Source organism: Trachemys scripta, chromosome 15, assembly GCF_013100865.1.
Source record: "Trachemys scripta elegans isolate TJP31775 chromosome 15, CAS_Tse_1.0, whole genome shotgun sequence".
NCBI classification, from domain to species: domain Eukaryota; kingdom Metazoa; phylum Chordata; order Testudines; family Emydidae; genus Trachemys; species Trachemys scripta.
The window spans coordinates 13,042,817-13,057,694 of NC_048312.1; the positions used below are offsets into that span (position 1 = coordinate 13,042,817).

General features: G+C 40.4%; 1 protein-coding gene across 7 annotated transcripts in view; it reads left to right on the forward strand.

The window, feature by feature from the left end:
• The first annotated feature begins 975 nt into the window (after positions 1 to 975).
• The window catches only part of SFSWAP (splicing factor SWAP), a 104,539-nt gene continuing 90,636 nt past the window's right edge, over positions 976 to 14,878 (forward strand). For 5 of the 7 annotated variants that reach the window (XM_034790933.1, XM_034790935.1, XM_034790934.1 and 2 more), the window contains exons 1-3: positions 976 to 1,353; positions 3,849 to 4,018; positions 4,596 to 4,733. In XM_034790933.1, coding sequence (XP_034646824.1) covers positions 1,109 to 1,353; positions 3,849 to 4,018; positions 4,596 to 4,733 — 553 coding nt within the window. In that variant the 5' untranslated portion in view covers positions 976 to 1,108. Of the gene's footprint in view, positions 1,354 to 2,438; positions 3,473 to 3,848; positions 4,019 to 4,595; positions 4,734 to 14,878 lie in introns of those variants that run through there. The other 2 variants (XM_034790940.1, XM_034790939.1) reach the window with 2 other exon arrangements.

Here is a 14,878-nt window from a genome sequence, read left to right on the forward strand (position 1 = left end):
TAGCTTCCTCCCAACCGCCACTGCACCCTCGCCTGTCTGTGTCCAGGAATCCAGCACTCAATGTGCCCCACCCCCTCTATCACCATGGCCCCGGCTGCCCCCGCACTGTCACTGGTCCTCCCACTGCTCCCTCTGATGCCCCCACAGAGCCCTCACTTGTCTCTCTCATTGCCACTGCCTCCCCCAGCTCTCTCTGAAGCCCCCCATAGCCTCCAATGCCACTGTCCCCACCCCCCACAGCTCCCTCTGATGCCCCGCCACAGCCCCTACCTGCCACGGCCCCTCACCACTCCTTCTGATGCTCTTCCCAGAGTCCTCACCTGTCTCCCTCATTGCCACTGCCTCCCCCAGCTCTCTCTGATGCCCCCCTAGCCACTAATGCCACTGTCCCCACCCCCCCACAGCTACCTCTGATGTCCCACCACGGCCCCTACCTACCCCCCCACTGCCAGAGCCCCTCACCACTCCCTCTGATGCTCTCCCCAGAGTCCTCACCTGTCTCCCTCATTGCCACTGCCCCCCCCGCTCCCTCTGATGCTGCTCTCCCTAACCCTTTTTCCCCCTGCCCCCCCCCCCCTTCCCCCCTGGTGCCCCCCCATAGCTCCCACCTGCCCCCCACTGCTCCCTCTGATGCCCCTTCCTCCATGGCCCTGTCTGCCCGCACCCATCGCTCCCTCTAATGTCCCTGCATAGCCCCATCTGCTCCCCTCCCCACCGACCCCTCTCTCCAACTCCCCTCCCTTCGCTCTACTCTCCCGCGGCCCAGCCCCGCAGTTCCCGTGGACAGTTTCGCCACTCTCATGTCAGAGCTACCCTGCCTTGCTCCATTTGTTCCCCGCCCCGGGCCAGCTGCCTGGCAGCATCTCCCCACACTCGGCCCCAGGGCACGCAGCAAGATTAATCCATCGCTTGTTGAGTTATGACGAATCTGCTGTTCACCGGAAGCCAGACGTTTGTTTACCCCCCTGTGACCGGAAGCGGAACGGCCACCATTTTGTCTCGGGCGATGGCGACCGCGGCGTTATGGAGGTGGGGGGTTTAGTGGCCGGGGTGACTCGCTTCGTTCGCTGTTAGCGCGCTCCCTGCCTTCCCCTCGTACCCTCCCGTGATGTACGGAGGCGCTGGCGGGCCTCGCCGGACTGTGGAGGAGGCAGGGCCGCCGCCGCTGATGTTGTTGTCCGGCGGGGGCGCGGCCCAGGGGCCCCCCGGAGGAGGCGGTGGGGGCAGCCGCGTGGAGCTGCTGGTGTTCGGCTATGCCTGCAAGCTGTTCCGGGACGACGAGAAGGCCCAATACCAGGAGCAGGGCCGGCATCTCATTCCCTGGATGGGAGACCCCAAGATCATGATCGATAGGTCGGTGCAACCCAACCCCCCGCCTTTGCTGCGAGATCTCCTGTGATAGCCTCTTTCTGCCCCTCCCCCAGTGCTGCGGGGGGCGTGGGGGCCTCCCTCTGGCAGGAGGAGTGGGGGAGTGCTTCGTCTCTGGCAGCGTTAAGGGGAGGCCCTTCTCCCTGGCAGTGGGTTGGGTGTCCCCGTGGCGATGCTGGGGAACCCTTTCCTCTGGCGGGGAGTATGGGAGTCCCCTTCTCTGGCAGGATTAGGAGTCTCTCCCCTTCCTCTGGCAGATGGTATTTATTGGGGTCCCCTCCCCCTGGCAGGGTGGGTGTATGTGGGGAGGGGTGGGGATAATCTGCTCCTTTTCAAATCAAACCCCAAGCAGCTTTTCACCTCAAAACAAGGGGGACTCTTGCTATAAGGGAATGCTAAATTAGAAACTTAAATCGTGGGGTTCATAAGCAAGAAGTGGGAGAGGTTATTTGCTCAGAGAGGGAAATTAGGCTGAGTTGAATTTTTCCATTTAATTTAGACCCTAAAGTGCTGATGGGATTCCCTGGCCTGATTGCTCCCTTGTCATGCCATGAGTTGTGGCAGTTAGGCCAATTAGCTTTCCTTCCCAGGAATTTCAGATTTCTAACCTCAACTAAAAAAAGTTGCGTTTTTTGGTTGTTTATGTGATTGTTAGCAGCTCATAGTCTGAGGGATTAACAGGATCTGGTTATTTGATTCTCCCCCACTCCCCTTCCAGATTCAGCAACTCAGTATCAGATGGAGGAATGAATTAGTTCAAAACCTGCTTTTCAGTGGTTCTTGAGAGGGGGGATGCAGAATCAGGTCAGGAGTATTTTGTGGGGGCTTGAAAAGCACAGTGCTTTAAGCAGTTATGGTTGTACCTGAAGACTCAAGTGGGAAAACCTGAAGGGCTTTGGTTTGAAAAGGATCACATCACATACTGTAGGCATTTGCTCCCTCAATCCCACTTCATTAGGCCTCTTTCAGTGGTTACATGTGATTTCCAGGTCCTAGGTTCACAACCACATTTACTTGATTGGAATAAATATTCACTGAAGGGAAGTGGTTGGAACCCCATTATGTGAGACATGATGCCTTGTTTGGAGTAGTTAACCTAACAGGTCTTTCCCATTTATGATTTCACTGATTGAAGTCAAACATCTAAATTGGAAAACAGATCAGAAATTAATCAGTGTGTATTCTTATAGTTGTATGTTATTGTTAATATGGAAGTTTAAGCTTAGTGATGGGGCCTCTCATCTAATGGTACAGTAGTTTATTTTTGTGATGAGAAATTTCATTAGCCAGTTCCATGGTGTGAATTAAGGCTGTTGTGGTTTCATATAGCAATGGCCTGAGATAGAACAGCTGCAGAAATTTTTGGGAGCAAACTCTAAGTATGTGCATGTATATATACATAACATTTAAAACCAATAACAATCTACATTTGTAAGTTAAGGAGGTTTGCATTTATGAACAAAAGATTAAACATTATGCACTAACCTTATCAGCTCCTTTGGAAATTCAGATTTTTATCCCCAACAGCATGAAATCTTTTCCCCCAGTTGAAGAAAGCCTATTACTGTGGGAAGACTGGGGCAGAAATTTGCCTGTGGATAAACACCTTGGTTAACAAGACCAACATATCTCAATAACGTTTTCTATTAGTTATATGTACTTCCTTTGTTTTTGATTTAGCAAGATGGCTCAGTCAAGAATTGTGTGTGTGAAGACTAACCAGCGGAGTGAAGTTTACGATCTCTTTATTATCTATTGGTTTCTAATATTGCTACGTAAAGGAGAAATATGTCAAACGTTATCTTAATGCGGCACTTTTTCTGCACACATTTCTGCTTAGGAAATGAAATCACATTGTTGGTTATTGGTGCCATTTTTATGGTGAACCTCCTTAAATTGCATGTATATGTTACTGTTCCTATGTATGTTTGTCTCTCTATCACATAACCCAGAACTTATTTCCTCAGCCAAATGGCTAGGGGCCGAGCCTAGCCATGATTTTACCTCCAATGGACGCAAGTTTCTTTGGTGAAGATCTCTCCTGAGAGTTCGGGACTAGCAGAAAGAAGCGAGAAAATTTCGACCGTTTGGTTCTTACGGATAGGTATTTATGTATTCGGGTTTGTGTGAATGTAAGCTATTTGACTTTCCAGAAAAAGTATTTTGCAAGTGACATTGAATGGTTGGTTGAACCATAAACGGTAAGAACTATTAAGGAAATGAATCCCATTTAAACTATTAAAGGATACTTTTGCCTTTAATTGTACTCTTTTTATTATTCTGTTAAAGAGGAATTTAGACTATTAAAATATTTCATTTTGATAGTTGGTGTGAAATGAGTAGCAAAATTAAATGTAACTTCTAAAATGAGTCACGTTTTAACATTAGTATTTTTTCATTTTAATGGGTAAGTATTTTTAAGTAGTCACACAAACCCAAACCCTAAGTTTTCTGCATTGACCAGCTTTTTCATCTTGCAGGTATGATGGACGTGGTCACCTCCATGACCTCTCTGAATATGACGCTGAATATTCCACATGGAACAGAGATTATCAATTGTCTGAAGAGGAGGCTAGAATAGATGCCCTCTGTGATGAAGAGAGGTATTTAGCCTTGCATACGGACTTGCTTGAGGAGGAGGCGAGGCAAGGTATTGCTCAAGGAAACTTTCCTGAGTTAGAACACATTTAATTAAATTTAAATAATTAAAACATTAAATTTACTCCCACTCATTTTATACTCATTCTTTCTGATATTATCTTGACAGTACCCAGTGGATTCGAAAAACAGGAGTCTTTGCCTGTCTGAGAGGACCTCAGGATAGTTTATATATAGATCCACACAGAAATTGCCCAGATTTTGAGGGCAGACTGGGATTTGAAAAAACAAAACACCCCCCACCATCCTTTTAACTGTTCTTCTTTAACAGTATTGTATAACTGAACGTTCTTGCATTTTCCTTAATTATCTTAGACTGTATAACCACAAAAATCTTTATCTCAGCAGGAGGAAATGATCAACAAAAGGCACATGCATTCTGCTATCTTTGGTTTTCACAAACTTGCTGGCAAAAATTACTATGCCTAAAGTGTGAAGAACACAATTTTTATCTAAAAGTTAGGTTGAAAACATTGGTATAGTTTTTTTTTGTTTTTTTTTTTTTTTTAGAAATAGTGTAGATTAATTATATTTCATAGTCGTAATTAGAATTTTCATTTTTCTTCAAGAGGAAGAATATAAGAGACTGAGTGAAGCTTTAGCGGAAGATGGTACCTATAATGCCGTGGGATTCAGTTATGGCAGTGATTATTATGATCCTTCACAACCCACGGAGGAGGAGGAGCAGCAGGCCTCCAGAGAAAGAGGTGAGGAATCAAAATAAACATTGGGGATTGGTAGGGAAAGGTAAAAGCAACTTCACCTACCCTTACTACACATCTACTCTGATATAACGTGACCCGATATAACACCGTAAAGTAGCGCTCTGGGGGGGCTGCGCACTCCCGCGGATCAAAGCAAGTTCAATATAACGCGGTTTCACCTATAACGGGGTAAGATATTTTTGGATCCCGAGGACAGCATTATATCGGGGTAGAGGTGTACTTTTACAGTTGCAAGTTGTGAATCCGTACTTCACTAAAATGTACATTATGTCATAATTTGAGGGCTTTTTAAAAAAGTTGGTAACATCTCAGCAAAGCTCTTATAGGAGATGCTTCAGTGAGTTCTTAATTTAAAAAGATTAGATTATATTTTCAAAATATTACTTTTCCCAAGTTACTGCAAAATATTATAATTAAAGCCATAATTGTCAAGATAAGGAAACAATAAACTTGGTGATGCATTATCTTCGTTTTTTTAATTGTTCTTATTCACAAAATTCAGTAATACACAATGGGTCTCCCAATTCATTCTGTGCAAATTACTGTAATAATATGGTCTATAGTTGTCATCGTTTGGCATTAATTTTCTCATGATGGTAGTTTAGGGAAGATGGTTGTGTCTTATGTTGGCAATGTCATCAAGCCCTCATTGACCCCCTTAGCTGGCAAGGGTTTTATATGAAAGCTGGAAGAATATATGTTTCACTGTTTTAAAAACACATCAACTGAAATAAATGCAAAATAGTTACGTAAAGTAAACTTAAAATTGGTTTGAAGGGTTACATTCAGTTTGAAAATCATATTTATCTGAATAGTTACATCTAAGAGCTAAAATTATTGTTACAGCTAAGAACTAAAATTCAAGAAATTAGAAAAAAAAATCTTATTTTAGTTTTGTATGCCTTTTGTTTATAATCAGTAGGAGGAAACTGACTAACTGAAAAGACCCTTAGAAACATAAACAGGGCAGCTGAAAAATCCTCCTACAGTTGTATTAGAAGAATATTGAAAAATTAAGATGTATAATTTGTAGTCTATTAATACATTGTTTTTAAAATTCATCATCCTAAATTTTTTGAAGTTGTTTTTCTTTAAAGTGCCATTACAGGAGTCTGTAACCGGCAGATACAACTCTGAATTTCATGGTATTCCTTTATTTCATTTTCAATAAACATACTTTGCATTTATAACAAAATTCACTGTGTGCTTTAAAAATATTGCTGTACTGAGTGTCTCAACACTCCTGATTTTTACCATCATCAGTTGGGGCATCTATGAATGTAACTACATTACTTAGCAATTTGAAAATTGTTTACTGCAGTGTGTGAGAGAGCCTGGTGTTCTGAGACCCAGGCAATAAAAAGGGATGATAGAATTAATCAGGGCTGAAGAAAGAGCTCTTGATCTGTAAATTTCCTGGCATTTGTCTGTTTATTCTTTGGTCTGTAATGTTTTTAAAAGTCCCCTATTAAATCCTTTTTGCAGATCCCTGTAGAAGCTTGTGTACGTTCTTACACTTTACTGGGACTGAACTCTCAATCCATGGCAGTGTCACTGAAGGGGGCCTGCCTGCCCCTTATTTTCTAATATAAGTTTTTCTTCTGTTTTTCAAGGCAGAGGCTGCAAGAACTTTCTCTCACTCTTCTGCCTATTTAGCACTAGTTTTTAATCACTATGAGACAAGTGGCTATCAGCGATCCGAGGAAATAGCATCAAATTTGTATATATGTAAAAACTAGCTTCAAGTAAGACTCTTTTCCAAAGGAAGTTTTACTTTTTCTCAGTGTGAGCATTTTGTAGTGATGCTGTGACTTAATGAAAACATGTATGCCTAAATCTCTTGAAAAATCCAAGGAGGTCAAGAGCAAGTTTGAGGTTCATCTGCATTCTCTGCCTTACATGGGGGAATTGTGCACAACCTAGTGAAGTGAACAGCAACTACTTAAGGTCATTATCTGAGAATCTATGGCAGGGGTCGGCAACCTTTGGCACGAGGCTCACCAGGTAGGCCCTGTGGCGGGCCGGGCCGGTTTGTTTACCTGCCGCGTCTGCAGGTTCGGCCAATTGCGGCTTCCACTGGCTAATGGGGGTGGCGGGAAGTGGCGGCCAGCACATCCTTTGGCCCGCACCGCTTCCTGCCGCCCCCATTGGCCTGGAGCGGCACACCACGGCCAGTGGGAGCCACGATCGGTCGAACCTGCAGACACGGCAGGTAAACAAACTGGCCTGGCCCACCGGGGTGCTTACCCTGGCGAGCTGCGTGCCAAAGGTTGCCGACCCCCGATCTATGGAGACCTCTTACACATGCTCAAATAAAGGGTGGGATTCTAAGGGTAAAAGAGGTATCTGTGGAAATGATCCTGTTCCAACCCGAAAAATAAGATTATGCTAAGCAATCGCTTGCTGCTTTGAGCTACTTCAATTAATGATTCCAAAAAGAAACTCTAAATAAAAGGCAAAGCATATATTACCTAACCAATCTGAGACAAGAATATTTGATTTGCTGTCACTTCTGTATTGGAAAACTTATTAGGGCTGCAGGGAGGGTAGTGAACCCATCAGCAGGCAGAGCAGGAAGTGTTTATAGTCCCTAAAGGCAAACTTTCCAGCTACCTAAACTGGATACAGCTATTGCTTCTCTGTCTGAAGGTATTGTAATCCTCTCAAACTTGTATTTCTTTTTGAAAGAACAGGCTGAAGGAAGTCTCCGTACTTAGAAACATCATCTGCAGATGCCAGTGATGTTAAGTTGCCATACCCTTGAAATAGACTTCATGTCCTGATGTGATAGAACAATTCAGACACAAAGATAAGACTAAGTAAAGTCACATAAGATGTAGACTAAGTAAAATTTTCTGCAAAGGCTTATGACATCAGTCACAGGATGCACACATGGAATGCAAATATCCTCAAAATTGCTAATGGTGTCAGCTAAGTTTAAGGTGAGAACCATTACCAAGCATATGGAGAAACAGATGTTCAGAAAATGCAGAATCTTAGCATGTCACCAAGATAGACAACTGTGGAGGAGAAAAATACTGGCGCAGAAGAAAGTCATATTTTGTAAGTTTTCTCAATCCAGTCAACAACCAGACAGCCACAAGTTGGGTGAAACAGAGCCAGAAAGATGCACAGCTTGGTCGATTGTGCACTGAGGCTAGGATTTAGGCCTTAAATCAGAGATTTTTATAGATTCAGAGTGTTTGTGCTGCAATTTACAACGTATTCATGTTTGAAAGTTTTTGTTCACAACTATTAGGACCCTTTCCATTTGCTAGGGAAGGTTTCTTACCCAGGGTGATACAATCCTACTTACTCTATTATATTATTTGTATCAATATGGGTAAGTAAATCAGTCTCACCTAGCTGGGAGATTCATGGAGTGGAAGAGCCTTTCTTTCATTAGAGAATACAAAGACTGAAGAAAGCTATTACCAATGCCGGTCCTCCAGTTTTTCAATCAGGGTTCAATCAAAGGAAAGAGGTGATAATGATTCTGCATGCCAGGATTCACTTGAGACTCAGTGTTGTTCTAAAGGACTGATCCCACGTCTGAATTTCAGGAAGGATGCTGTGTTACCAGAGCCGGTCGCCCATTGAATAGCGGGGTGGTTATGATATATTGATATTGACTTTACACAGAATCAAGTAAAGATCATGTTCATAATCAACGCGTCTCCAGTCAGATGAGCATGCTACTGATGCAGAGTGATTCATCTTGGAATGAAGATGCTATCCATCCTCAAATCTTCAGCAGATAAATCCATTAGCCTATTCACGGAGCAATACAGGTCTCTGTGAACATATTGCCCCATAGCACTATTATCTGAACTGATACAACTTAGAGAATTTTTCACTTGACCACAGCTCAAAAAGTCCATGTCAGTATCTCTGGCCTCATATTAAAAGGCCTCCAAGGGACTGGCCCAGGCTGCTTGGGAAATTGGCCCTCCCTCCATGATGATGATGACTTCCCGTGATAGTTATGTTCCACTAAAACAATGAAACTGTCAGTGAAAACTCATAAATGTGGGGGGAAAGAACTTTCACAGGAACTGGACCTAAACTTCTGAGTTCACTTATACTAGAGTTAAGAATGACTATGGACTTTCAGAATTATTGTAAAACACATCTGAGGGAAGTCTAACATGCCAACTGAGCAGGTTCACCAAGATGCAAGGGAAATGGAGCGTCAATTATATTTAGCCAGACAGTGGTTCTGTGGGACAATTCTACCAGGGGGTTTTATCAGAAGAGAGTTCAGAAATGAAGAAACTCGTTGGAAGGGAAAGACATGAAAACCAAAATTAGCCAAATGGAAATTCCAGCTTTGTGTGCCTACTCATTCTGTGTACCCTGGAGAGAAACCATGATGAAGCAACTGAGGTGATATCACTGGTACCTCACTGGCCAAGAAAACTCAAGACTTTTCTATATATTCAAACTCTTAGTGGCAAAGATTGTTCAGTGCAAGATCCAATACTTTATTAGAACTCAGTCTTTCTCAAGTAGGCTGCGTAGTTTGAGAGAGTTGAACAAATTATAAGGTCATTTCAATCACTGAAAAAGATGTTTTCTTGACTATGTAATGGAAACATCAACAAGGATTTGGAATATATCTATATAGATATATATAAAGGCAGAAATATAGATGCCAACAAAGCCACATTACCAGTTATTTTGAAGTTCTTACACACAGATTCACCGTTGTACTCAGTGTAAGTTCTGTCAATCACTGCAGGTTATCTGTTGCAGGTTTCTTTTACTCGGCAGGACCGCCAAAGTTAAGCAAGTGTCCCCTTGTGAATCAAGTAGAACCTTTTGAGGTAAAAATAAAGTATGCTTCTTTGAAGCATAACTTGCTTTTCAGTACTCTGATATCACATCAGTTTGAGACCATCATTTCCATTCATTTTCCATGTTGTTGCCTTTCTAATCAATGTAACTTGGCACAGAGAATAGCTGAGCTATTGTAGCTGTATTAAATGTAAGTGCTGCACAGAGACAATTTTGAAGGTGTGTGCAGAGCAGAGTTTCACAGAAGGTGGATAAGGAATTAATTTCCTCTCAGGAAATGCCACTCCTTTTTTCCAGTGTTCAGAAAAATGAAAATACCTGGCTTAGCCTGCGCCTTCCTTCCTGATGTTCAGTATATTTGAAATCCTCAGTTGTCTCCCCCCCCCCCCCCCCCCCTTCTGTGTAGATGCATAGGGAAACACTTCCTATTCTGTTAAGTAGATCTGAATGCCTCTAGGAAAACAAGGCAAAAGATTTATAACCTCCTTGGGAATTAGGAGATATTCTTCAAGATTAGTGGTCATTTTATCGTCTGAAAGGCCTCAGCAATTTGATGAAATGTTTAAAGCAGCCACATGATTATCAGTTCACTTCAGAAGACAAAGCCAGAACATTATGAGATCGGTCTCTGGCTATGTCTTCACTGCAGAGTTAACTCAGCTCAAGTGAGAACAGCTACATTACAAAATTACCTAGGCTGCACAGAGTGGTTGTTAGCAGCTGTCAAGTTTTACTAACTTGACTTGTAGCCTGCACCCTATGACAAGCCAGCCAACTTGTCATAAAACCACTACCAGTGCAAATTAATTTGGCTGCTTTCTGCAGGACATTGTTAGTCTTCAATTACATGTTCACATACTGTCTTTTCCACAGGACCCCTGTTTCATTCAGTGCATAGTGTGGACCTGCTCTGGAGATGTATCTACATAGGTCATCAGCAGGTCTAGAACCTAATTTCAAGTCCCTTCTCAAAAGTGTGGGAGGGCGCCAGAACATTCAAAAGAAAAGGTTGCTAGAAGATTTTAACAGGAGTAAAACAATATGTTTTTCCCTAGCCTTATTCCCAGAAATGGCTGAACCATTTTGGCTGAAATTAAAAAAAAAAAAAAAACGAACAGTTTGAGGCTGCATAGAAAATTTTAGCCCAAATGGTGTGCAAAGTTATAAATAACTGAAAACAAGGTCTTATAATGGGAAATGTCAGGCAATCTCAATAGGTCTGGTGCCAGCTCAGCCTGTAATATTAAATTCAGAATATTTTTTATCAGTTCACTAGCCAGTTTCTTTCTATGCCTCTCTGTTGCTAGCTGCATTGCTAGCTACAATATTTTCATTTAGTTGTTATTGGCAAATGGGCTTAAGCCCAAGAAAGTAAAAGTTCTTACCTGTTACTACTTTTTCCTCACATAAGGACTATTTTCTGCTCTCACCCATTCTATGATATTTTTTGAGGTGAAATAGATCTGCATTAACATTCACATTCCTGCAAATTCAATTTTAACACATTTATGTTGGAATTAGACTTCACTCTGGAATGTTCTTTTATTAAGTAATCATTGGAGTTTTGGAATTAGCCATCTGTTGGGAAGATGAAGGGGGTGTGTCTGCTGACATTGCCCTGAATGATAGCTCTGCTTCAGTTGCCTCTGTAGCATGAAGAATACTAATGAATTCTAGGGTTGCAAGTGCCTCAAAATAGAGGTTTTGAATGGAAATGCTATCTCAATCATAGCTGTAGCACTGCTTTTGTTGGACTAGAATGAAAACTGTTGGTTTTTACTCAAGGGGTGCAATATCCATAGGAATTGCCATACTGGCTCAGATATGAGGTCCAGTATTCCGTCTCTGACGTTGGCCAGTGTCGTATGCTTTAAAGCAGCAGTTCTCAAACTTTATTGTTTCACATATCATCTTAAAAAAGTGAATGGATGGAACTTGAAGTTCATGTACCATAGTACATGTACTGCAGTTAGGGAGTCCTTGCTTGAGGGAGGTGCAAGAACCCTGCAGTCGGCAGGTGGGACATAATCACACCACATTAGATCTCATCCTGATATATAATAGAGATTTGCCGAAGCCCCATAGTGGTTTAATATACTTTCCCATATTATCTTAAACTGTTATGGATAACAAGAATGTCTAGAGTCATAAAATATCCAGTGCTTTTTTAAATCTTACTAAGTTCTTGCGGTGACAATCAATTCCACAGTCCCATTGTTTGGAGAAAGTGTTTCCTTTTAGCAGTTTTGAATTTGCGACCTTTTTAATTGTATTGAATGTCCCCTTGTTTTGTATTATGAGACAAGCTGAACACAGAAGCGCCTCATCTGCTTTCTCTAGTCAGTTCATTGTGTATATGTCTGTCCTGCCTCCTTTTATCTTTTTTCTATGGGATTTATTTGTCTATCTTTTCATTGATTCAGTGATCATATGACGTAACATTCTTGTAGCCCTTCTTCCGAACCCCAACCCTTTACTTTTAAAGCTGCACATCCAAATACAACCTCAGTGCACCTTGTGAATAACTCTAGCATTTTAATATCATGCCACTTTTAATTTTATTTTACTTTCAGTTACTATAGATAGCTTTCAAGCATCTCAAGGGAGCCCAGCTTTAACCAAGGAACTGTGGTTTAGCATTGTTACAGCAGAATTAGCATTGATCATGTTGAATCAGTGTCATTGGAGAATGTTTTACTTCACTATTTTAAAAAACACTCAAGCTCCACTCCAGCTTTCCTAAATGTTATTTCTAGCATGCTTGATTCTCCTTTCCTCTCCATAATATCAGTAAATTGATGTTTAATATAGATAACGAAAGACTTAAAATCCACTTTTTCCTCATGGTGCACACTTTTGTCTTTGTAGTTGAGTGTAAACAAATTACTCTAATTTCATTTATTATATTGTTGAGCTAGTTCAGAACTGAACTCTTTCTCAGAATACTTTCAGTTCATCATGACAACAGTTTATTAGGAAGTTTTAGTGTAAGGAACAAACAAATCTCAATCTTGCTTGGTAGAAAAGCCGTGCCTGGTTAAAGCTGTTGATCTGACTTACTCTTAGTGGTATTTCGTCTAATGAAAAAAACATCAGAGAGCTCTTACATTCTCTTACTCAGTGTTCAAGTTTTGTTTTTTTTTTTAAAAAAACATCTTTAAAAAAGCCCTCCTTGAATACTGGTATGATTTCTGTCAAAAAGAAAACGTAACACCTCCCTCCCTCCCCCTCACCGATTTCTTCTTTGATTAAGTTGAAATACCTTTAACATTTTATAATGCTAGAGTACATTGCATCAGATCTTGCACTGCACTTTCAGAGTCAGTACCACTGAAGGGAAACCAGTGTTCTTAAGGCAGTTCATTAAAATGGAATCCTGACAGTGAACTCACTTGTTTAAATGTACCTTGCGCAAAATGCTTTTGTAGAAACAAACGGAGGTAGCAAAGTAGACTTTCTTGGAAAAGGGCAGACAGTTGTTATAGCAGATTAAAAGATCTATCTTCTATAATTTGCTGTATTTTTACCATGCTATGAATTTTCAACAGAATGGTGCAATTAAGATTTCCCTTAAAGTTGACTTGTGAAATTGTAAACATGCCATATTTACAAATCAGCATGGAGCAGAAATTAGTTATTGGAATTGGACTATATACAGCAGTGTAACCTGTTAATGTGAACTTGAGCAATCACTTTAAAGAAAGCGATTTTAATCTAGTTCTGTTTTGGAAAAGTACATAACAAGCTTATTACTTTAAAAAGCCAGTTAATCACAATTACAAATTTACAACTCTTTGCTAGTGTCAAGATGTAGCCTAAACTTCCTTAGAATAACTTTGCTTCCACTTTCAGGATCTTGTATTTCTTATCTGGAACGTTTGACCTAAAATCCCCTATACTTTTCCACTAATTTAAAAAAAAAAAAGTCTATAATTTATTTTGGAGTTTTTTGTAATTGCCCGTTCTGAACTATGGATGCCAAATAAAGCAAATAATTTGTAGGTCACGAACCTGTAACAGACTTAGACCCCGATCCTGCTGACTTTCCACACAAATAATAAAGTAGTCAGCAAAGCCATCATATCTGCATCCCATCAAACATGTCTTCCCTAGAGGCCTGAACAAAGTAGACTTTCAGTGCCTCCTCTGAAGGGTTCTTATTTTCACAGAAGTTTTATACTTTCCTATTCTGCCCCTTCTTTCTTTGTTATTTCTACCATAAAGTAATCTATTTTTATTTGGATTAAAGTTTGTATCAGAGAGTTATTGCGTTCAGAATGAAATACCTCAATTAACCGTTTATTTTTCTGGATTTTTTGGATGTACATCTAGTACAGTAAATGACAGATTGCCGTTTGCTGCAGGATAGTATGGAGGAACAACACTCGCTTCAATTCTAAAGATTACTAAATAGAATAGCATTTTAATGTTGCAGTCATGCTCTTCTTTGTACTTTATTTTTTAATACTTTCATATCTTAAAGTAAGTTAATTTTCAAAAATGGTATTATACATACATTCAAATGGATAAAACATATTTTTTCTAAGATTTATTAAATAAATGTCCTGTTTTGCTTCCTTTTTTTATATTTTTGCAAAATAAAGTTTGTATAATGTAAATCCATTAAATAGCTACAGTTTTATTCCAAAACTCAATATGAAATGAAAGGAGCGGAGGGGAAGGAGACAATTACAATTCAGAGAGGGATGAGAATTGTAAGAGATTAAATATCTTTTCTTGAATCTTCCACTTAAAGTATATTCAGCTAGAGGGAAATGTTATCAGTGTGGCCTACAACTGTTTGAAATCAGACCAGCATGTCTCCATGCATCTTTCTCTAATGTGTGAAACTGTGTAGCATTAACATATCCTAGTAGAGGAGACTGTTGCTTTTTTTATATATATATATATATATATATATAAAATATATATAAAATATATATATATATATCTGCTTTGTTTATCTCTTCATATTAGCTGTATTGCACATTATTTTTCATAGGTCACTGAATAATAAAATATTGAACCTCACTATGTTGGTTGAACTGATTGGAAGTACAAAAATAAAATGCTGTGTATGTTGTCCCTTTTCTCATTCAGTCTTTTTCACTGTTTGCATTCTCTAGTTTGTCAAGGTGAGAGTGGATTCAGTCATGTCTTGAAGCTATTTAAGTCTAAACTAGTAAAGTGTGGAGCCTACTAAAACAACTATTAGTTAAAATACACATTTTCTGTGCAAATAGTAACTACATTTTAGTAAAGTAGATATTTAGTGGAGGGCAAACGTTTTTAGTCACACATACTTTTATTATTGCAGATAATGGAAAGCA